Source organism: Cebus imitator, unplaced genomic scaffold (genome assembly GCF_001604975.1).
Source record: "Cebus imitator isolate Cc_AM_T3 unplaced genomic scaffold, Cebus_imitator-1.0 Scaffold14, whole genome shotgun sequence".
Lineage (NCBI taxonomy): Eukaryota > Metazoa > Chordata > Mammalia > Primates > Cebidae > Cebus > Cebus imitator.
The window spans coordinates 11,687,741-11,713,148 of record NW_016107329.1 but is presented as its reverse complement, the minus strand read 5'-3'; the positions used below and the strand labels follow the sequence as shown (position 1 = coordinate 11,713,148).

Genomic DNA, 25,408 nt, shown 5'->3' with positions numbered 1-25,408 from the left:
TGCCCGCACCCAGGTGAATAAACAGCCATGTTGCTCACACAAAGCCTGTTTAGGGGGTCTCTTCATTCAGAGTGCATGTTTAACATTTGGTGCTGAAACCCAGGATGGGGAACTCCTATGGGAGACCAAACCCTTTGTCCCTGTTATCTTTGTGCTCCCTCCGTGAAGACACCTACCTACGACCTAGGCTCATTAGACCAACCTGCGCATCCACTCACCATCCTCAGATCAGGTAAGTGCTTTGCCTCAACTCTCTTCTTTAGCCCTTCTCGCTGGCTGCCCATCTTCTTCTCCTTTCGGTTTCATTTTCCTCTCCCTTTCAGCGGAGACAAGAAAGGCAGGACTTCCCATGAGGTTCATGACTGGAAAAAAATCCTGTGTAGGTCACAGAGCTGGGAAGACAGTCTTTCCTCTGTGACTGATCATTGCAGAGATGCCTGCTCTGGTCACTCACTCACACTTGTAGGTGATGGATTAACGCGGGGATGCCCCCTTTGACCGAATCACCCCTGGTACAGACCAAGGTTTAGTCTGGGACGCCTGCTAAGCTGCTTGTTTGCGCACTCACTTTTCTTGTCTCCGCCACTCTTCTTAAACTATGGGCAATCTCCCGCACTCCATTCCTCCCTCCTCTCCCTTAGCCCGCATTCTGAAAAACCTCAGACCTCTCCAGCTCTCACCTGACCTAAAACCTAAGCATCTTATTTTCTTCTGCAATACCACTTGGCACCAATGTAAATTGACAATGGCTCTAAATGGCCAGAAAACGGTACCTTCGATTTTTCTATCCTGCAGGATCTAGACAACTTTTGCCATAAAATGGGCAAATGGTCTGAAATTCCCTACATCCAGGCATTTTTTTACACTCAAATCCCTCCCTAATCTCTGCTCTCAATGCAACCTGTCCCAAATTTTCCTTCTCTCCCTTCCATCCACCCCTCCTGCCTCCACCAGTAACCCAGAATCCTACTCGTCCATCAACCCTTCCGACCATTCTCCTCCCCACCTGTCCAGACCAGACCCCAATCCAGGCCCTAACCTCCCCCTAGAGCCTCCCTCCTCTTCCTCTGCCCACAACCCACCTCCTTATGCCCTTCCTGTCACCTCCTCACCTCATACCCGTCCCATTTACAGTTTAGCCCTGCAGCTAACTCCTCCACCCTGCCCAACAATTCTCCCTTCGAGAGGTGGCTGGAGCCAAAGGAATAGTTAGGGTGTAAGTTCATTCCTCTTTATCCGACCTTTCCCAAATCAGCCAATGGTTAGGCTCCTTTTCATCAGATCCTCCAATACTTAACTCAGTCCCATAATCGCATGTGGAGTGACTTAAATGTCATCCTTACTTCTACTCTTACCCCGGAAAAACACTTAATATGCATTTTATCACCCAATCAGCCCCTGAAAATAAAAAAAAGCTACAGAAATTAGAATCTGGCCCTCAAACCCCACAACAGGAATTGATCAACCTCGCCTTCAAGGTGTTCAATAATGGAGAAAAAGCTGCCCAGTGGCAGTGCATCTCAGAACTACAGATGCTTACCTCTGCTGAAAGACAAACCCTAGCACACCACCGGCTCACAAAGATTCCGAAGTGCCCAGATTGCAGCATCCAGCTGCCCCTCCCGGACCTTGCTTCAAGTGTCAGAAACCTGGCCACTGGGACAAGGAATGCCTGCAGCCTGGGATTCCTCCTAAGCCATGTCCTGTCTGTGCAGGACCCCACCGGAAGTCAGACTGCCCGACTCAAACTGCTATCTCTAAGGCTCCAGGAGACCAACCCCATAGCCCTCAGTCTAACTCTTTCCCTGATCTCCTCAGCTTAGCAGCTAAAGACTGATGCTGCCCGAATATCTCAGAGGCCCCCTGGACCATCATGGATGCTGAGCTTCGAGTAACTCTTATGGTGAAGGGTAAGTCCATCCCCTTCTTAACATGGGGGCCACCCACCCCACGCTGCCTTCTTTTGAAGGACCTGTCTCCTTGGCCTCCATAACTGTTGTGGGAATTGACAGCAAGGCCTCTGGGCCTCTCAAAACTCCCCAAGTCTGGTGTCAGTTAGGCCAGCACTCCTTTCCACATTCTTTCCTAATCATCCCCACTTGTCCAGTTCCCCTGTTAGGCTGAGATATCCTAGCAAAATTGTCTGCCTCCTTAACTAGTCCTGGGCTACAGCCACACCTCATTGTCACCTTCTTCCCCAAACCAGTGCCTCCCTCAATAGCTCCCCTTATGTCTCTCTACCTTAACCCTAGGGTGCGGGGCACCACCTCCCCATCCTTTGGTACAAGTCACTCACCCCTCATCATCCCTTTAAAACCTAACCACCCTTACCCTGCCCAACACCAGTGCCCCATCCCACAACAGGCTTTAAAAGACCTAAAGCCTGTTATCACCCATCTATTACAACATGACCTTTTAATTCCTACTAACTCTCCTTACACTTCCCCTATCCTACCTCCAAAACCCAGACAAATCCTACAGACTAGTCCAAAACCTCCGCCTCATCAATCAGATTGTGCTTCCCATCCACCCAGTTGTACCAAACCCCTATACTCCCCTATCTTGCATACCCCCTTCCACAACTTGCTGTTTCATTCTTGACCTGAAAGATGCCTTTTTCACCAACCACTTACACCCCTCCTCTCAGCCTCTTTTCACCTTTACTTGGACTGACCCTGACACCCACCAGTCCCAGCAGTTAACCTGGACCGTTCTTCCCCAAGGCTTCCAAGATAGTCCTTATTACTTTAGTCAAGCCCTTTCCCAGGATACTTTCCCCTCCAGATACCAGATTTTGCCCTCCTAACCAAACCACTTTATAAACTTACAGAAGGAAACTTAGCTGACTCTATAGACCAAAAATCCTTCCCTGATTCTTCCTTCCGTTCTCTAAAAAAGACCTTAGAGACTGCTCCTACTTTAGCGCTCCCCAACTCCTCTCAACCCTTCCCTTTCAACACAGCAGAAATAAAAGGCTGTGCCGTCGGAATTCTTACTCAGGAGCCAGGTCCACGGCCTGTAGCCCTTTTATCCAAACAACTTAACGTCACAGTCCTGGGCTGGCCCTCATGACTACACACGGCAGCGGCTGCCGCCCTGATACGCTTAGAATCCCTCAAAATCGCAGGCTATGCCCCACTTACCGTCTATAGCGCTCACAACCGCCAACGTTTAGTTTCCTCTTCACACTTTACACACATACTTTCCGCCCTTTGCCTCCTCCAACTCCATTTACTATTCATTGAAACCCCCACAGTAACCATTGCTTTTGGTCCTGACTTCAACCCAGCTTCTTACTTAACACCCAGTACAAATCCTGAACCCCCCATGACTATATCTCCCTAATCCATTTAGCATTCTCCCCATTTCCCCATATTTCTCTTTTTCCTATTCCAGACCCAGACCACACATGGTTTACTGACAGCAGTTCCTCCAAGCCCAGTCAGTTGGCACCGGCCAAAGCTGGGTATGCTGTTGTATCCCACTCGTCTAGTATCGAGGCTGCCACACTCCTCCCTTCCACCACTTCTCAGCAAGCTGAACTGATTGTCTTAACCCATGCTCTTACTCCTGCCAAAGGACTACATGTTAATATCCATACTGACTAAATTCTCCTTCCACATCCTACACCACCATGCTGCCATATGAGCAGAAAGAGGTTTTCTCACCACGCAGGGGTCTTCTATTATCAATGCTCCCTTAATAAAGATCCTCCTTACAGCTGCGCTCCTCCCAGCCAAGGCCAGAGTTAGCCACTGCAGAGGACTCAGGATTTGAGCCACTCTTAAGGAACCCACAGGGTATAGCCCCTTTGAACTCCTATATGTTTGCACTTTTCTGCTTGGGCCTAACCTTATTCCAGACACCAGTCCTCTTGGTGACTATCTTCCAGTCCTCCAACAGGCCAGACATGAAATCCACCAGGCTGCTAATTTCCTCTTACCCACTCCAAATACCCGGCCATATGAAAACACCCTAGCTGGAAGGTCAGTCCTAGTTAAAATCCTAACCCCTCAGTCTCTGCAACCTCAGTGGACAGGACCCTTCCTTGTCGTCTATTGCACCACAACCGCTGTCCATCTACAAGACCCTCCCCAGTGGGTCCATCATTCCAAGATAAAGCTGTGTCCATCAGACAATTGGCCTGACTTCTTTGCCTCCACCTGGAAGTCGCAAGTACTCTCCCCCACTTCTCTTAAACTCACTCCCATCCCCGAAATGGAAGAGTAACCCTACATAAACCCAACATACCTTTTACTTTCATTAGGCATCTTTTCCTTAACACCACTATTTAATGCAGTCGCCCCTACTGCTTAAACCGCACCTCAGAAAGTCTCTGTTTGTATTATTTTCTAACTGTGCTCAAATTCACTGTGCTCATTTACTTGTACATGCCCTGCTTTTGTTTAAGTTGTCGGTTTACACTTTTCCTCCAGGCAATTACAGCTGATATTTCATGGTTTTACCCTCAGGCTACCACATTTAATTCTCTCTTAGAGTGGATAGATAATCTTCGGTGTCAGGGAACTCTCCAATATTCCATCCACCCTGATAAAGTCCTCTTCTTTTCTTTTATACTCACTCTTAATCTCACTCTCGTTCTCTGCTCATACCCAGTCTTGTTAATGAAAGTGAGTGGTTACTTATAGATACCACACGCTTCCTCATACACCATGAAAACAAAAGCTCTCCCTCCACACAGTTAACCTACAAAACCCTGCTACAACCTTTAACAGCCACAGCCCTTGCTAGTTCCTTTGGTGTCTGGATACAAGACCCCAGCCCCCTCAGAACACTTTCTCATCTTTTCAGTTTACACTTCCAGTTCTGTCTAAGCCAAGGACTTTTTTCCTCTGTGGTTCTTCTTCTTACATCTGCCTTCCCTCCAACTGGACAGGCACTTGTACTCTAGTTTTCTTTACTCCCAAAATTCAGTTTGCCAACGAAGATAAAAGCATCCCTGTTCCCCTTGTGGTCTCGACATGACACAAGTGGGTTATTCCATTGATCCCCTTACATGTAGGGTTAGGAATTACTACTGCACTCGGCACACGCCTTATCACTTCAGTCGGTACTTTCCGTAGCCTCTCTAATGATTTCTCTGCTAACATTCAGAATTAATCACTATCCCTTCCTCAAGCTCAAGTAAATTCCCTAGCTGCAGTTGTCCTCCAAAACCACAGAGGTCTTGATTTACTGACTGCTGAAAAAGGAGGTCTTTGCCTATTCCTAAATGAAGAATGTTAACTTTATGTAAACCAGTCCAGCCCCGTATATGATGCCATCAATAAATTAAAAGACAGAGCCCAAAAGCTGAATAATCAGGCAAATTGTTATTCTGGACCTGGCTGGACTGGCAGGACACTCTCGACTGGCAGTCATGGTTTCTTCCGATCCTTAGTCCTCTGATACCTATTTTTCTCCTCTTATTCGGACCTTGTCTTTCCTGACTAATCTCTCAATTCCTACAAAATCACATCCAAGCAATAACCAGTCAGTCAATGTGATAACCAATCAGTCAATACAACAAATGCTCCTACTAACAACGCCACAATGTCACCCTTTACCCTGAGATCTCCCAGCAGTCTAAATTCTTTCCCATTTTTAGGTTTCGGCACCTCCCCCAATCCTGCTCGAAAAAGCCCTGAGAAACATCATACCATCACCTCTCTGTGCCAGCCTTCCTAATATTCCACTGCCCTCCACTATTCATTTCTTTTTCCTTTATATTACTATATAAAAAGACAGGAATGTAAGGTCTTTTAGGCTGACTGATGGTGCCATGGACTGCATGGTAATCTCTGTAACCTGCATGTACACCTCCAGATGAGTTCTTGGAAATAGAAAGTCTGAAGTAGCTCGAAAACCACAAAAGGGAAGAATGACCAACCCCTCCAGCACCTACTTAACTTTGAGACATTCTTCTATTGTTCCTTATTCCCACCCCAGCTGATAAGGCAACTGGACTTTGTAATGGATCTTGGTCAGCCTTGTGACTCCAGATCTTACGACCCCCTCCAAGCTTGCAAAAACCACCCTGAATTGTAACTTCTGTAACTTTCCACTGCCTACCCCAAACCTATAAAACCAACTCCTATCCCTCTGCCCTCTGCTGACTCTCTTTTTGGACTCAGCCCACCTGCACCCAGGTGAATAAGCAGCCATGTTGCTCACACAGAGCCTGTTTGGGGGGAATCTCTTCATTCAGAGAAAATGTTTAACGATGAGGAAATGGAGCTAGATTTGGAGGAGGGGAGTTTTAAATTAGGATCCTTAGCTACAAGATATTCTGGAGGGCCAGAGGCAGGGAGTTGGGGAAGTATATGAGGGCAGAGAAGTAGAATTTACAATGAGTTAAAAGGATTTTAACTTTGTTCTAATCTGATTTCTGCTTTTTGGTCTTGCTAAGGGTGTCTCTAAAGCTGGCTGTTATACTACTTTATGTCCTTTTTTCAATTTGACCTTCTCATAGGTACCAATAAATAGTGGTTTAGAAGAGCCCTCTGAAATTACATTTTTTAAATATAGCCAATACATTTATCCTAAAAGTGACTCAAACCAATAAGTCTTTTCACAGAAAGATGTAGTGCTAAACCAAAAGTCATTCTAACTTTTGAGGTTTTGAATATGTGATCTGAAAGACCAAAATAGATTCCCTTTTATCAACTAAGATGTACCCTAAGGTTAAGAAAATAAGTTACCTATATTAGTCTATTCTCACATTGCTATAAAGAACTACCTGAGACTGGGTAATTTATAAAGAAAAGAGATTTAATTGGCTCATGATTCTGCTGGCTGTACAGGAAGCATGATTCTGGCATCTGCTTGGCTTCTGGTAAGGCCTCAGGAAACTTACAATCATGTCAGAAGGCAATGGGGTAGCAGGCACATCACATGGTGAAAGCAAGAACAAGAAAGCAAGGGGGCGTTGCCACACACTTTTAAATGACCAGATCTCACTCACTATCATGAGGAAAATACTAAGGGGGATGATGCTAATCATGAGAAATCTACCCCCTTTTTTTTTCTGAGATGGAGTCTTGCTCTGTTGCCCAGGCTAGAGGGCAGTGGCACAATCTTGGCTCATCACAACTTCTGCCTCCCAGGTTCAAGTGATTCTCCTGCCTCAGCCTTCCAAGTAGCTGGGATTATAGGAGCCTACCATCACACTTGGCTAATTTTTGTATTTTTAGTAGAGTCGGAGTTTCGCCATGTTGTCCAAGCTGGTCTCAAACTCCTGACCTCAGGTGATCCACCTGCCTTGGCCTCCCAAAGTGCTGGGATTACTGGCATGAGCCACCATGCCCAGCTGGGATTACATTTCGATATGAGATTTGGGTGGAAACACACATCCAAACTATATCACCCACAGAATGTGGGATGCCTGCAGTCACAGACTCCCTGGTCTGTAACACTAGGCAATTGATATTAGGATGAGAGTTTCCAAGCACTAACCAAGCAATGAAGGTTAAAACAACAAAAGCCCTTTATGAACTGAGACTTCTTATTGCGACAGACTCACCTGAAAGCTGACTTGGTCAGTCAAAGACAATGCTGCTTGTCACTTCTTGTCTGAGGTTCCAACCTGTTTGACTGGCTGCCTGATGCAAGCCCGTACTTGAGCCCCACCCCACCAGATGGCAGATATCAGAAAGAGTGTTCTCTGGTCAGAAAGCCAAGCTCTCAGGACATAAAACAAGATGAAAGGAGAACCTTATCCAGTTTATTTGTCTCTGGGACCCACACCAAAGTTCACCAAAACTGACACCACTTTGGTGACAACCTTAAACTCACCAATCTGTGAGGCTGACTTGAACAACAGGCTTATAAGGGCCTGTGCCCATGTTCTGCCCTGTGATTCTCCTCCTTATGACACATAACATGAAAGACAAAAGAAATGGAAAACAAGACCATATCTGGGAGGAAAAGGATCAGAAAACAAGAATATTCATACCCCCCTCCCCAAAGTACTAGAATCCTTATACAAGAACCAGTTCAGTGGCCAGGCATGGTAGCACACACCTATAATCCCAGCACTTTTGGAGGCTGAGGTGGGCGGATCACTTGAAGCCAGGAGTTCAAGACCAGCTTGGCCAATGTGGCGAAACTCCATCTCTACTAAAAATACAAAAATTGGCCAGGCGTGATGATGCACACCTGTAATCCCAGCTACCAGGAAGGCTGAGGCATGAGAATCACTTAAACCTAGGAGGCAGAGGTTGCAGTGAGTCAAGGTCATGCCACTACACTCCTGCCTAGGTAACAGAGCAAGACTCTTATCAAAAAAAAAGAAAAAAAAGAAAGAAAGAAAGAAAGAAAAGAAAACAAGAACTAGTTTACACACATTTCTTCTGCTAACCCAAATTTAGAAAGAGAAAGAGAAAGAGACTCAACAATCTTGCTTCAACCAGATTCTGCAGGAAGAGACCTGAAAACCTGATATGGTCAGAAATTTTACCTTTGCTAGCATTTTTGTCAGGGGGTCCCAGGATCCTATAGTTTCAGCATTCATGGAGCAAGCTGGTCCCTACCAGTGAAGCCCTGGGTTGGGTGCTGTTACGTGTAAATTTTTTCTTTTCGTGCAGCAAAGAAAAATTAGTACTGGGACAAAGGATCTCTCAGCAAAGTTATTCTTTTTACTTCCTGCAGAAAGGGTACTCCTGTTAGCAATCTTGCCATTAGAGTACAACAAACAAAGGAAAGCAGACATATTTATTTCTTACGCATTTGGCATTGTCCTTACTGCTGTGAGATCTCTGCTGGCTGGAGCCAGACTTCACAATCTAAACTAAAACCCAATTGGCTAATAACTTGAAACTTTTCTAAACAGGTAAAAGCAATGGAGAGCAAAAAAAGGAAGTCCAAATAAGGAAGGGGCATAGGCTTCAAGCTGGGACATGCCCATGACCACATTCAGCATAGATATCTTGGTTAAAGTACAAGGACATAGAATGTATTACGTGCCTGTATGCATGTCTAACAGCTACATAGGATAGGGCTTCTAGCAAAAAGCAAGAAGGCTTTTGAAGAAAGTGTTTAAAACAAACTATTATTTCTAACACTTATGAATTTTTCTTAAACAAGAAAGGAAACTTTGAAGAGGAACTTTTCTATTTCCCATAGGTGCCAACTATAGGGGAGCAAAAATTGCCTTTCCTCCACCCTTCTAGTTTCCTTGGCTGGGCTATGAATTAAATGAACATAAGACAGATTAACAGGATTTTGAAAACCTATTTCATTATATACATATGCATAGAAATCCCACAAAATATGAGACTTGAAGGTCAGGTGACTGCGTTATAAGACCAACAGGTTTGTATGCCCACTGCGCAGTAACATACCAATATACTGAAACAGAAGAGTTTGCAGCAGAGAAAGAGTTTAGTGATTACAGGGCACCAAGTGAGGAGATGGGAAGAGACCCTCAAATTCATCCTCTCAAGGGGTTTGGGGCTGGGATTTCTAAGGGGATCATGGAGGGTGAGGAGGCTGGAAAATTGGGGCTATTGATTGGTTGGGGTAAGAGGGATGAAATCATCAGAATGTGGAAACCGCTTTCTTTGGTGAGTCAGCTTCTTGTGGGGTTCTTCACCCCAGCTGATGTCAATACTTTTACTGGCATACAGGACCTGAAAGAATATCTCAAATGGAAAACTTAACTAACATTTTATAATGTTCAAGTTGTGTACTTTATTATCATTATGTTCATCAAGGATGAGTGAATTAGCACCTTATGGTTATAAATGTTGACTCATAATATTCAATTTAAGTCCAGCTACAATCAAGTTGGCTGAGTTCAGGCTCCCACCATGCTGGATCATAGCATCCCCAAATTTCAAAAACACCAAATGCACGTATAATGCTCCCATGAGTGATCATGAGGTGATTAGTCATTGTTCCATTGAGATGTCTTATTTAAGGGAAACAGATAAGCAATCTTAGTGTCCATGGCCCTGAAGAACCAGATGCCAGGTGTAATTTCAGTATAAGTCACCCCCAAGCGTTAATGGGCCTGGAGCAAGGAGGGTGGAACTTCCCTAGTGGGTGGCTGATTTCTCGGTTCTTGGTGGTTTAAGAAGGTGAATTGGAGGTGATAAGCATGTTGACAAGGAATGATTTGACTTGGATGTGCTATGTACAATAAATAACTGAACGGCCTATGTAATATTAAGGATTTGCTGTACTGGACAACAGGCATGTATGCAAATCTGTCCTTGTGATATGTTCAATAAATGTATGATTATGATAGGTTATTATGGTATTATTGTTCTTGCTGGATATTCATGGAGGTAGGAATTTAATGTATGATAATATATCAAAGTACAATGTATAATTAAGCATATATGATACTGGTACATTAACTTTTGGGGTTGAACAGGAATGCACAACGTCCATCATTGTAATATTAATTTATGTGGATTCTTCAATACTGACAAGGAAGTTAAAATAAAATTATTGAGTAAGAAATCACTGGATACTTGAGATATAATTTAAGCTTTGGGTGCTGGTGGTAAAGCAGGAACCTTACTTCTTGAATTTGTCCTGGGGAGGAGGGCCCTCCATTTTCGGTTTACAAGACCAGAGTAATTTAATTATACTACAAGGACTTCTTCATTTGAGTAACTTGTTTTCTATTAGACTAGTGAGTGACATAAAATACAAGGATGAGGGAAAAATATGTAATAGATTCTGCTTAGCCAATGATAATGAAGGGGTGTTCGACAGCTTGGCCTCTGATTCATGTAAGCTTAAGAAGGTCTGCTACTGAAAATCAAACACCGCATGTTCTCACTCATAGGTGGGTGTTGAACAATGAGAACACATGGACACAGGGAGGGGAGCACTACACACTGGGGTCTGTTGGGGGGAAATAGGGGAGGGACGGTGGGGGGAGGGGAGTTGGGGAGAGATAGCAAGGGGAGAGATGCCAGATGTAGGTGATGGGGAGGAAGGCAGCAAATCACACTGCCATGTGTGTACCTATGCAACAATCTTGCATGTTCTTCACATGTACCCCAAAACCTAAAATGCAATAAAATTGAAAAAAAAAAAAAAGGTCTGCTACTAAAATTCAACATAAGCATTGACTTAATGGTTGAAATATCATGCTTCACTGCTTGGATATGTGAAGTATTAGAACAATAGGTAGGATAAGAATAGAGAGGACAAAGGCCAGTACCCCTCTTAGTTTGTTAGGGACAGAGCATAGAATTGTGTAGGCAAACAAAAAGTATCACTGGTTTAACGTAGGGTGGTGGATTGAGGGGATTTGCCAGAGTCTAGTTGTCCGGGCCTCCAAATAGGTCAAGTGAGAATAAAGTAGTAATAGAATAAGGAGGATCAGGCTTAAGATGTCTTTGTACAGTAGGGGTGAAATAGAATTTTGTTAGAATCTGATGAAACTCCTGATGGGTTGTTAGATCCTGTCTTGTGGAGAAATAAAAGGTGGACGGCTCTAGGGCTACAATAACAAAGGGTAAGATGAAGTGAAGGTGAAGAATCATGTGAGGGTGGCCTTGTCAACTGAAAAGCCCTGTCAAATTCCAAATTCACTGCACCAGGTCAGTGCCAGTATATGGAATAACTGATAGGTTGTGATTTCTGTTGTACCTCAAATGTTTATCTGTCCTCATGGCGGGACATAACCTATAAATGCTGTAGCTATTGTGGCAAGTAATAAAATAATACCAATGTCTCAGGTTTCTAGACAAATATAAGACCTGTAGTATAAGCCTCATCCTACATGTAAGAAGAAGCAGATGAAGAATATTGATGTTCCATTGGCATGTAGATATTGGATAAATCAGCCATAATTTACACCTCAACAGATATGTATGATGGAGAAGAATACAGTTATTATATCTGATATATAGTGTATGGCTAGGAATAGTCCTGTAATAATTTGTAGGGCCAGGCAGACACCTAGAAGAGAACCAAAATTTCATCATGCAGACATATTTGGTAGTGCTGATAGGTCAATAAATGAGTGATTGATAATTTTTATTAAGGGGTGGTGTTTTCGGATGTTGGTCATTAGAGTTCTTATAGTTGAAGTGCTGTATTAGGGTTCTCTAGAGGGACAGAACTAATGGAATGTATATATGGGAGTTTACTAAGTATTAACTCACACGATCACAAGATCCTACAATAGGCCGTCTGCAGGTTGAGGAGCAAGGAGAGCCAGTCCAAGTTCCAAAACTGAAGATCTTGGAGTCTGATATTTGAGGGCAGGAAGCATCCAGCATGGGAGAAAGATGTAGGCTGGGAGGGCTAGGCCAGTCTCTCCTTTCATTTTTCTGCCTGCTTGTATTCTAGCTGCACTGGCAGCTGATTAGATTGTGTCCACCTGGATGGGTGGGTCTGCCTTCCCCAGCCCACTGATTCAAATGTTACTCTCCTTTGGCAACACCCTTACTGACACAACCAGGATCAATACTTTGTATCCTTTAATCCAATCATGTTGACACTCAGTATTAACCATCACTAGTACAATGATTTTTCATGTCACTGGTCATGGATAAATTCCATGTGAGAATTATGATATAGACTATGTTAAGAGTTAAGAAAGAGGAAAGAAACATGAAACGCGGCAGGCAGTTAAAGACTGGTTTACTTTAGGTAAAACCTGACAGGCGCTCCTGGCCTCTTTTGGTCAGGAGCACTTTCTCTTGCAGACTAAGAGTATATATTGGTTTTAGGGTGAGGGGGCTTATCACAAGCTTGGAATGTTCCTGTGTGGAAAGAGGTTGATGGTGGGGTTGGAATCTCTCTGGGAAGAGGGGAGGTTATCTTGGGCAGACATCTTTCCACCCCGGAGTGGGGTTATTTCGGGGCTAGCATCTTTCCAGCTGGAGTGGGGTTTATCTTAGGGCTAGCATGTCTCTGGTTGGAGAGGAGTTTGGAATGTTTCTGGTTTGGAATGTTGCAGTTTATGGTCGTTCTGACCTTAGCGATTAGGCTAATGCCTTTTGGATTTAGGTGGTTTTTCATTAAGGTGAACTTCAGAATGAGCGGCTTGTCCAAGATGGCGATGCACCTGCTCTGTCAAACTGTACTTTTATTAAGTACAATTTTTGTTGTGGGCTTTGTGGGTTTTTCTTCAAAGCTTTCACCAATTTATTGAGGTTTAGGGTTGATCATTAGTGAACGAGTAGGTTGTGGTATTGTGTTAAATTTTGGTGGTGCTTTTCTGGGGTTCTTTTTTAATTTACTTTGGGTGAATGATAGTGATTTGGGGTGTACAACAGCGATTGCTACTAAAGAGTACCCTGAAGCTTGGGGCTCAAGTGCTGTTATTTGAGATGTCCTGTTGTTAAGTTTATTGTTAGAATCACTTATGGTTGGCCAGGCGTGGTGGCTCATGCCTGTAATCTCAGCACTTTGGGAGGCTGAGGTGGATGAATCACCTGAGGTCAGGAGTTCAAGACCAGCCTGACCAACATGGAGAAACTCTGTCTCTACTGAAAATACAAACTTAGCCAGGCATGGTGGCACATACCTGTAATCCCAGCTGAGGCAGGAGAATCTCTTGAACCCAGGAGCCAGAGGTTGCAGTGAGCCCAGATTGTGCCATTGCACTCCGGTCTGGGCAACAAGAGCAAAAGTGTCTCAAAAAAAANAAAAAAAAAGAATTATTTATGGTTATGCGAATAGTGCATTATGATGAGGTAGAAATTGTTACTGATTATTAAAACATGAAACATTGGGTGATTTTTAAGGGTGAGGAAGTAGGGCTTTGTGAAGATTCTGTAGGTGTTGCTGTATCGTAGTTATGGTAATTGATTAATGTTGGTTTATCTTTGTCAGCATTTTTATTGTGACTGAGATTACTTGAGGAAACAGGGTTATATGATTAAGAATAAGATTAGAAATATTGGGATAAGAAAGGAGAGAAAATAGAGTCTGCTTAGGCCTTTTTGGCTGGATACAGTGATCAAGGCTAGTTTCTAGAGCTGAGCTACATTTTTTTTGGTATTGCTTTTTCTATTTAAATTAAGTATCATAAAAGGAATGCTGTATTTTGGCTTGCAGTGAGGTTTGAGTATGGTGTTATGTGATGTATTGTAATTGGGAAGAACCCCAGTATATCAGAGAATGTGTATGTGTATGAGGGGATTTTAAGTTTAAGATTGTTTGTTAGTCATGAGATTAAGTTCTATTGCTACTGAAAATCCTAGAATAGCTATGCCCAAGGCTATACATTTTAGGTGAGGGGCATAGTTATTTGGGGAATAGGTATAGAAGTAATATTGTTGGAGATGAAAAATCTGGCAAAAGTACTACCAATTGCTAGCCACTTAATTTAGTTTATTAGAACAGGGTTATTTTTGTTTTTTGATTGTTTGTTTTTGAGACAGGGTCTCACTCGGTCACCCAGGCTGGAGTGTAGTGGTGCGATCTTGGCTCACTGCAACCAGTGACTCTCAGGTTCAAGCAATTCACCTGCCTCAGCCTCCCAAGTAGCTGTGATTACAGGTGAGTGCCACCATGCCTGGCTAATTTTTGTATTTTTAGTAGAGGTGGGGTTTCACCATGTTGGCCAGGCTGGTCTTGAACTCCTGACCTCAAGTAATCTGCCCACCTCAGCCTCCCAAAGCACTGAGATTACAGGTGTGAGCCACTGCACCCACCCCAGGTTATTTTTGTTGATGACAACTAAGGTTGTAAAGCAAGGCTATCCTAGCAGTGTGAAGAAAATAATTTGGGTACTGTATACAGCCTTTAGGGAGTTGGTGACGAGTGTAATTAACAGGGCTCAGGCATTGGTATATGACGTGCTTGTGGTTTCAATGATGAGATCGTTGGAGTAGAAGCCTATAAAGCAAGGTATACCTGTGAGGCTGCCAATGATAAGTAAGGAGGAAGTGAAGATGTCTTGTTCATTATTTAGATTATGAATAATAGATCCAGAGCCTATACACTATGGCTTTGAAGAAAGTGTGAGTATAGATATGAAGAAATGCTAGGTGAGGTTGATTAATGCCAGTTGTAACTATTGAGACCTAGTTGACTCGAGATAGAAAATGCTACGATTTTTTGGATATAATTTTGTGTTAGAGCTCAGATTGCTGTGAATAAAGTGGTGATAGCACCTAACCATAGTGTAAGTGCCTGCATGATTATACTATTTTGTATTAAGGGGTAAAAGCAAATTAGTAGGCAGATACTTGCTACTACTATTGTGCTAGAATGAAGGAGGACAGAGATGGAAGTTGGGCCTTCCATGGCTGATGGAAGTCATGGATGAAGTCCAAATAGAACTGATTTGCCAGTTGCTGCTACTAGGAGCCCAATTAGTAGTAGGATATTGATGTTGGGGTTAAGAATAAATATCGGTTGGAATTCTCATGTATTAGAGAATGATAGGAACCATGCTGTTCCTAAGATGAAGCCAATGCCTCCAATACAATTATTAGAATTGCTTATAGGGCTGCTGTTTTAGCATCTGTTCAGCTATATCATCAGCTGATTAGTAGTAAAGATATGATACCTGCTCCCTCTCATCCAGTAAAAAGTTGGTGGTGACCAGAATTAGTATGGTGATGAGAAACATGAGTAAATATTTGAATAATTGACTGATATTAGGGTCTGAGTGTATATATCATATATATATTTAAATGAATACTTCAGGCTAGAGTGCAGTGGCATGATCTCGACTCACTGCAACCTCTGCCTTCTGGGTTCAAGCCATTCTCCTGCCTCAGCCACCTGAGTAGCTGGGACTACAGGTGCACACCACCACACCTGGCTAATTTTTGTATTTTCAGCATGTTGGCCAGGCTGGTCTCAAACTCCTGACCTCAGGTGATCCACCCACCTCAGCCTTCCAAAGGGCTGGGATTATAGGTGTGAGCTACTGCATCCAGCCATCATATTTAAATTCTGTAATCGACCATGTGAAGAAGAGTGCTACTGGTACAAATATCATTGAAAAATAATCTAGTTTAAAGCTAAGTTAGAGTTTTAGGGTTTGGATAGCCTTTCAGTGTCAGTTTGAGATGATGGTTCCCTGAAGTAGATAAATAAATGTAGGAGTTGGAATGATACTGGTAATGAAAGGTTCATGTGATGTAGGTTTTTATGTAGGTGGAGTAGGAGTTACTTTTGTAAATATTAATTTAAGTAATAATAATTGGAAAAGTTAATAGAGTCAGTGAAATTAAGGTAAAGGAGAAGAATATATGCATTACTTTTATTTGGAGTTGCACCAATGCTTTTGGCTCCTAAGGCCAATGGAAAGCTTCTATCCTGTAAAAGTTGAGCCTTATTGTTAGATATGGGGGCATGAATTAGCAGTTCTTGCATGTTTTCTTGGTAAATAAGAAGTTGTAGGCTTCTATTATGAGACTTACAATCTAATGTTTTGGTTCAACTGTTTTTACAATATATGAAGCCCAAAATCATTTTGGGGTTCAGTGACGGGAAGAGGAGGGAAAAAGATGCATGGACATTAAGGTATTTTCTCACGTAAAGGAAGGCTTGATGCTATTAATGTGATAGGTATATATCCCTCATTGTGTTATAATTAATATATATAGTGAATAGAGGGCTGTGATTAACGAGTTAAGTCCTATTAACACATAGTGAAGTTACATCAGGAGAATGAAGCTATAGTTACAAAAAGTTCTCCAGTTAGGTTGAATGATTGTGGGGTGAGTGAGATTAGTAAGACTAGCTAAAAGCCATCACATGCCTATTAAGGGAGTGTTTGGAGACCTCTGTGGCCACCAACGCCCTGCCTGAGCCTCACTCAGCCCTGGGCTCGCCACAGGAGGTACCCTGCCCACTCAGCCCAGTGGGATCCATGCTCAGCCCTCAGCAGGGCCAAGTGTGCTACAACCTGCTTCCACCTTGGGCGCTGGTGTCTGTGAGGGGGACTGTGGTGGCGCCTGAACAGAGATCCCTGCGACCTCAAAGCCCCAAGGAGGTGTTGCAGCATGCTATCAGCTCTTTCAGTCCCACTGTCCACAGCCCGACGAAGTGGGGCATGTGGTGCCCAGCGGCTCCCTCTCCTGCTTGCTCAGCAAGCGGGAGGGGAGTCCTATAGGGTTACAGCTCTGTTCACACGCAGGGTTCATGGGATCCCAAGTTCTTGTCCCACCTCCAAGAAGAATGAGGTTATGCTGACAGCCAGTGGGTGAGCAAGGCAAAGAGTTTTACTGAGTTGTGAAACAGCTCTCAGTGGGGAGGGGGACCTGAGTTGGGCAGCCCTTTTACTCAAAGTCAGATAGTCTCCCCTAACCTGAAGGCAGGTAGTCCCAAAGTGTGAATGAGTCTGGGGCTTTTATGGACTCAGAATGGGGAAATGTGTGCTGATTAGTTTGTGAGTGTGCAACAAAGGCTAAAAAAGACACCACTCAAAGATGGACACAACAGTGTAAAAAAAACATTAGGGAAGGGTAGGTATATGTAAAATAGGTGAAGGGTGGGGATCAATCAGAGAAAAGCACACCAAACGGGAAGAGAGGTTCTCAATCTGGTCTGTGGATTTATTCGAAACTTGTAGCTTGGTTTTCAGGCTTCAAACTGTCTTTAGTTTGAAGGTCAGGTTTCACCCGGGACCCACCGCTGTCTGCCTAGGGATTTGCCTGCCTCCTGCCGCTATCATCAGGCTAATAGTATTGTTCAACTATGGATTCGTTCATAATTTGAGTTTGCAAGGCAAAACAGCATAGATGATGTGAGTCCATGGGCAATTATTAGGACAACTGCACCTATACAACTTCAGGGTATTTGGATGAAGATGGCGACAATAACAAGCACCATTTGGCTGCTTACAGAAGAATACTCAATGAGACATAGAACAGTTAAGGGGAACTATAATCTTGTAACAGGGTCTACATGATTTTGAAGCAGTAGGCAGCAAACAACTACGAGGAAGTGGGTCAGAGAGCAAGCTGACTTCATGATTCATGCTGAATTTGCTGCAATCTTGGTTTATTTTTTTTCTCTCCCTCCCTTCTTCCCTAATTAACTTTATGAAGTTTATAGGGATTGTTTAAATTGAAGCTTACACAGCATCCTGAATTACAGAAAGGAATAAAGGCTTGGAGCTTCCTGGGGGCTGGTGGCAACACAAGTTATGGGAGAGCAAGGGAAGGAAATGTGTGGTAATAGAGATTGTCTTCTTATGCAGTTAAAAAGTCTTTCAGGTCATAAAAGTTGTCTCAAAGCAGCCCTCAGAAGAACAGGTGATTGTCTGAGTGTGGCGTCAGCCTCCAATCTCTCCTGTGATCCAAGTTAATCTTCCCTGGTTGACAAGATCCCCAGAGAGGGGATTCATGACAAGTTCCTTTTGGACACGCCAGCTTTAGGCAGGTAAGGGGAGCTCAGAGACAGCCACTGTCTGTATCCACTGTTCCCCAAGTGCCCTCAGTTCTAATAATCAGTATACCAAAGTGGCATATTTTGGGGTGGCATCTCCTGAACTCCTTCACATGTAAAGTACTTAGCATAGTCATTTGGCAGGATGTGGGCGCTCAGAGGAGGTTAGGTATTATTATGATACAAAGTTATTCATTCAACATTGAATCTCTCCTACTTAATGGGTGGCAGGTTCTGTGCAGGAGTGAACAAAGATGAGTAAGACACTCTCTCTGGCCTCAAGGAGCTGTCAGTTTAGTGAGAGACAGGTGTGGAGACAAAGATAGCCACAATCCAGTACTATCACAAGAAGATGAATCAAATGCTATAAGAGCTAAGAAGGAAGCAGCCTCACCCACAGGGGAAAATCAGGATGTGCTTCCCAGAGGAAGTGATCTTTGAGCTAAGTCATGAGTATTGAATAGAAATTTGCCAGGCACAGACAAGGAAGACGACACTCCAGGCAGAAGGTACCACCTATGTGAATGCATGAAGGCCTAAGAGAACATGACAGGTTTGGAGAACTAGGAGAGTTTGCTAAAGGTGCAGCTTAGGATCCATGAAGGAACAAAATGAAAAGGATGTCAGCAGGCAGATCAGAAAGGATCCTGAAGACATGTTATTGAATTTGATCTTTAACAGAATGCCCCTCATGGCCCAAGTTATTCTCTCCATGCTTCTAACACCTTGAACACACCTTTTTCAAAATATTTATCAAATTACTATTTGATTATTTGTTTACTTGTCTCTTCATTTGAACTATGGGCCCCTTAAGAGTTCAAACCTTGGGTGGCGTTCTTCGAATTCTCAATGCCTACCATTCAGGTAGCACATAGCACATATGGAAAGAATAAAGGAAGGAATTTCTCCAAGGTCACATAGCTATTCAGTAGCAGAGTTGGGCTAAAGGGCTCCTCCCACCTCAGTCTCCCAAAGTGTTGGGATTACAAGCCTGAGCGACTGTACCTGGCCAGATTAGTGCTTTTTATAGTGTGTTACTTAGAGCCCTTGAGTCCCTCACCTGGAGTGCCACTGAGCAGGCTGAGGAAGATGGGCCAGTGGCTGAGTTGGCAGGCTTCTTTGTATCCTCTTCAAATACATCAGTCCTTTTAGAAATTATGGGCCTCTCTAAAACTTATTTTGGAAAAAGAATTATGCTACTACAAAAAGTTTAAATACCACTATACTTTAATGATTGCTAAGTACCCTAAACTAGGATTTTTTAAAATCTCCTATGCACAACAGTTTAATGTGATAAAGTGTTTACACACAAAACGCAGCAAACAACTCATTTTTATTATTCCTTTTATTTTTCTTTCCTTCTTGAGACAGTCTTGCTCTGTCACCCAGGCTGGAGTGCAGTGGCGCAATCTCAGCTCACTGCAGCCTCCGCCTCCCGGGTTCAAGCAATTATCCTTAGTATCCCGAGTAGCTGGGATCACAGGCGCCTGCCACCATGCCCAGCTAATTTCTGTATTTTTAGTAGAGACGGGGTTTTGCCATGTTGGTAAGGCTGGTCTCGAACTCCTGACCTCAGGTGATCTGCTCACCTTGGCCTTCCAAAGTGCTGGGATTACAGGCGTGAGCCACCATGCCCGGCCATTATTCTTTTTTTTTCTAACTACTTTTTAATCTTGGTATCCTTTCAAAATAAGATGAAATGCAATACTTAAAATGGCAATTCTAATATATAATAGGCAATCTAAAAGTAATTGGGATACCCCATAAAGACTATCATTTTGGCTGGGCAAAGTGAATCATGTCTGTAATCCCAGCACTTGGGATGGTGAAGCAGGTGGATCACTTGACCTCAGGAGTTTGAGACCAGCCTGGCAAGATGGTGAAACCCCACCTCTACAAAAAAATATATATATGAAAATTAACCAAGTGTGATGGCTTGCACCTGTATTCCCAGCTACTTGGGGGGCTGAGGGGAGAAGATCACTTGAGTCCAGGAGGCAGAGTTTGCAGTGAGCCGAGATCGTGCCACTGCACTCCAGTCTGGGTGACAGAGTGAGACCCTGTCTCAAAAAAAAAAAAAAAAAAAAAAAAAAAAAAAAAAAAAAAAAAGACTAATTTTGAAAGCCATAGAAAATGGCTTACAAAGTTTAGGACCAAATTAAGGTTCTGCTTATTTTTTGCCTCTTAAGGAACAGTAAAGGCATGTTTTAATCCAAGCAAGTGCAGAGAAGCAAATTATCTTTACTCTCACAATTACTAAATTTCTAAGTCTCCTCCACAAGTACTTTCTTTTTCTTTTTTATATTCCCTGCCAAGACTGACCCTGAAAGGTCAGTACTAGAGTTGCTAGAGGTGCTAGACAAACCAAATAGGTAATTCGCCAAAGCCTCACTTCCTTCTTTGTTTATAAAGCAGGGGTTGCAAGGGGAGGTTTATTAGAATCACCTGGGAAGATTTTTCAACCTACACGTGTGCCACAGTTTCCTCTCTCTCTTAGGAAGCACCGTTCTAGTTTGGGGCTTCAATCTGTCCCACATTAAAGATCTTCATCTTTGTAAATCCTACCCAACTAAAGGTTAATGGGGTAGAAACAATTGAACTCAGAAGTCACTGACTTTGTCACAAAGGGCTGGGCAAGTCCCTTAACCTTTCTGGTCTCGGGTTTTTCCTCTGATTTAGAGGGTTCCCTAGAAACTTCGAAATTCTTCTATATGACTGCATGTCATGTCTAAGAAGCCTTCTGAACTACTCCTAGCATGGAATGACTTGCCCTTTGTTGGTTTTCCAACAGCCTGTGCAATACAGCATATTACTTATTTTATACTGTCCTATATTGCCCTCTAGTTGTTTTTTATGAAACTTTTTTCTTCTCAACTATATGTAGTTTAAAATACTACTTTAAAAGTTTATTTTCAGGGGCAGACAGTGTGCCTGCTACTTAAATCTCCTAGGACAATTCAGGCTGCATCCTAAGGTAATCAGTATGTATTTATATTGCTTTGTTCAGTTTTGAACAAATTTATATTGCTTTGTTCAAAACTGAACAAAGCAATATAAATACAACAAAACTCCCTTCTTTGAAGTCCTGGAATTATATTTTTCATCAGTTCTGTCCAGTAGAAATATAATGTGAGCTACAAATATAGTTTTAAATTATCTGGTAGGCACATTTACAAAGTGAAAAGAAACAAGTACAATTAATTCCAATAATATATTTAATCCAATATATCCAAAAGACTATCATTTCAACATGTAGTCCATGTAAAAAGTATTGACATTTTTCACATTTTTTAAAATGTCTTTGAAATCTGGAGTGTATTTTACACTTGCAGCACATCTCTATTCAAATAGCCACTTTCAAGTGGTTAGTAGCCACATGCAGCTAGTAACTACCTACTGAACAATGCAGTTCTGCATAACTGGGCTGTTTTACAAACTGATCACTTATTTTTTTTATTCAGATAATGACTGAGTACTCAGGCTAGCCACAGGGGTGTAAAAATGAATCAAATTAATTCTGATAAGAGAGAGTTGTAAATCACTAGCAATTACACAGTGTGGTAGATGCCATGATAGAGATGCAGAGAAGAAACCCTGACTTGGCCGCTGAAGGGCACAGGGTGGAAAGCGGTGGGGAGACAAGAAAGGTTGCACCGAAATAACATTTGACTTAGAAATTAAGTGCACGAAGGGAAGCAGGCTGTGGGGTGACCGGAGTTGCCGGTTACCAATCTTGCTTACTGAGTGGGGCTTCAAAGGACGCTGGCCTACGGGTTGTAGGCATGTGTGGGGTGAAGGGGTAAGAGGACGGGAGAGGATTGGTTGGGAGGAACCCGGAGCTCCATCTGGTGGGTGGACGGAAGCCGCAGGGGGGCGCTACTCGCACTTGTCGCTCAAGCGACCGGCTCTAAAAACCGTGGGAGCGGCGCGGCTGCTGGAGCTCCTGGGCTCCTTAACCTAGAGAGCGACGCGCGAGGTAAGGCGCGCGCCTGACCGGCTCATAAAGGGCACTCGCTCGCCCGCACTCCTCACGCTCCAAATTCAGCCTCGTTACACCCGGGCCTCAGAGCCCTTAGAACTTGGCAGTCCCGTGTCGGCGACGAGGAGCACCTAGTAAAACAGCGCCTAGGGTTTTGCTTGTTTGTTTCAACAGATGCCTACGACTTTAAACGGGCTGCGTGATAAAATGAGTCTATGGAAACGGTTGCCAGGGCCAGCGAACTGCGGCTCCCGGAAGTCCTTTGACGCTTTCGTAACAATGAAGCTATTGGACCAATGAGGTGCCTCTTCCGGTTTTGTCCGCGCTCGCGCAGTACTTCTTCATCAAGATTGCCTTTAACCCCGGAATTAAGATCTTCCGGGCTTCTCTCTCCTCAAGATGGCCTCTGAAGACGAGTTACTGCTGCCGCGGCTCCCAGAGCTGTTCGAAACCAGCAAACAGCTGCTAGATGAAGTAGAAGTAGCGACTGAACCCGCCGGTTCCCGGATAGTCCAGGAGAAGGTGTTCAAGGGCCTGGACCTCCTTGAGAAGGCTGCGGAAATGTTAAAGCAGCTCGACTTGTTCAGGTATGGGGGAGATAGTAGTAATTGTTACCAAGAGTGGAGCCATTGCGCCTGAGTGGAGGGGACCTTTAGCAGTGAGAACCTTTCGTTCCTACTTCCCACTGTGATCTTGTGTACACGGTTTACATTCCCCACCTCTCTTCCCAGATGGTTGATATCCCACGACTCTGCTCCCTAGTGTCTGCTGATTGCATAGGCATTGGGTGTGAGCGCTCAGCCACGTTCATTGAGTGAAACTGGCCGCTGTTCCCGTGCCTCCTCCCTCTGCTCCACTTTGAGCCCAGCCTCCCCTTCTGTACCCCAGGAAGCAGGCCGCAATTTGAATGCCCAGCCAGGCTTCACTGCCTCCTTTTTGCTGTTCCAGCCGAAATGAAGATTTGGAAGAGATTGCTTCCACCGACCTGAAGTATCTGTTGGTGCCAGCGTTTCAAGGAGCCCTCACCATGAAACAAGTTAACCCCAGCAAGCGTCTTGATCATTTGCAGCGGGCTCGAGAACACTTTATAAACTACTTAACTGAGTGCCGTTGCCATCATGTGGCAGAGTTTGAGCTGCCCAAAACCAAGGACAACTCAGCTGAAAATCACACTGCTGATTCCTCCATGGCTTATCCTAACCTCGTTGCTATGGCATCTCAAAGACAGGCTAAAATAGAGAGGTGGGTCAATAGCTATAATTTGAGTGCTGCCCAGTGGCAGTGCTTTTCGGGGGCATGCTTTCTTGGTGGGTGGTAGGGGGCCAGAATGGTGTGTGTCACTTGGTTCTTATTGAGCATAGGCCCTGGGGAGAGCAAACTGAGTTTTTCAAGAAGCCTCTGTTTTTGTTGAGATCATAATACCTACCTGTCAGACCCCTACTATGTTATGGTTGCCAACAGCAGCAATGTGGTTTAGCAAACTGTCTGCCAACCGTTTCCACATCACACCATATGTTCATATGGTAGAGTGAGGTAGATGTCTCTGAAGTGCACAGTATCTGAAAGCTAGGCCATTTTGTGGTCCATTGACTGAGGAGCTCTGTTCAGTCTACTGGAGCAGATGTGTAACATCCTGAACTGATCTTTGTCCTTGCATAGCTTCATCGTGTGACCTTGGAAAAGTTGCTTACTTTCTTAGTGGTGGTGGTGGTGGTGGTTTTTAAACATTTAATGGGTGGTCATAGTGCCTAGGAACTATGCTAGGCACTGGGGATAGAAACTGCATAGGTATTTGTGTGAATATGACTGGTCCCTGCCTTGGAGGAGCATACAACCTGGTGAGGAAAACAGGCATAGAAACAGAATGTCAATATAAAGTGATGTTATGGAGGTATGTACAAGGTACTATGAGAGCAGACAGGAGGGGCACCTAACCAAAGGGAGCAGGAGAGAGGAGAAGGCCCCCTGGAAGAGGTGACTCCTGAGTTCTTTAAATGTAAATAGGAATTTCCAGAGGAAAAATAGAGGAGGGCATTAGCCAGCAGAGGTAACAGCTGTAGTAAATCCGCAGAGGCGTTAACGAAACGGTGGGTGGAGATGTGTAGGACAAAAACAGCAGCTATAAGCAATTAGGTGATGGTAGAACGCAAAGAGGGTGGTGGTAAGAGGGAAGGAATGATAATGAAGAATGTTGTAGGGTCCACACCCAGGAGAGCCTGGGCTGTGAGGAACATGAAGGAGCAACTTGTTGCTGAGAACTTGGTAAGGTGTTTGAATCCCAACTCGAACAATGTGATTAATCAGTGTGATTTTTGGCAAGTTGTTTAATCTTTCAGTACCTTAATTTCTCCAGCTGCAAAATTCAGATAATAATAGGTCCTTCCTTATAATTTATGAGGATTTAAAGAGAACCATATAAAGCACTTAGCACAATGTTTGACACAGTAAGCACTCAAAACCAACTATTATTATTTGTGGCTAAGAGTATTGGTCGTAGAGTCAGAGACCCAGAGACCTGGGTTTGAGACCCAGTTTTACTTATAATCTGTTGGACTTTGGGGAAGGTATTTAACCTAACTGAACCTCAGCTTTCCTCATATGTGAAAACTAAATAATAATGGTACAGACAGTCCCTGACTTACGATGGCTTGACTTAGAATTTTTTTACTATATTGGTGCAGAAGCAATACACAGTCAGGGGAATATCAATAAATTACATGAGTTATTCAACACTTTATTATAAAATAGGCCTTGTGTGAGATGATTTTGCCCAACTGTAGGCTAATATAAGTATTCTGAGCATATTGCAGATAAACTAGGCTAAGCTATGATGTTCAATAAAGTGTATTAAATGCATTTTCAACTTACCATGTTTTCAATGTATGGATATAGCCCCACGGTAAGTTGAGACCCATGTGTACCTATCTCAGGGTTAATAAGCACAAATGGGAAAAAGCACATAAAACAGCACAATATCTGGCACATGGTGAGTGTTCTATAAATGTCAGGTGCTATTAGGTAGGCCATGCTAAAGAGCTTACTTTGGTTTGTGACTGAGATTCACTGAAGAGTTCTGTTTCTCTTTTTTTTTTTTTTTTTTTTTTT

General features: G+C 43.5%; 1 protein-coding gene across 1 annotated transcript in view; it reads left to right on the top strand.

Moving 5' to 3' along the window:
- Positions 1-22,213: 22,213 nt before the first annotated feature.
- IGBP1 (immunoglobulin binding protein 1) overlaps positions 22,214-25,408 on the top strand; it is a 32,113-nt gene continuing 28,918 nt past the window's right edge. Inside the window, exons 1-2 of the mRNA XM_037729315.1 lie at positions 22,214-22,890; positions 23,252-23,545. Coding sequence (XP_037585243.1) covers positions 22,703-22,890; positions 23,252-23,545 — 482 coding nt within the window. The 5' untranslated portion in view covers positions 22,214-22,702. The remainder of the gene's footprint in view (positions 22,891-23,251; positions 23,546-25,408) is intronic.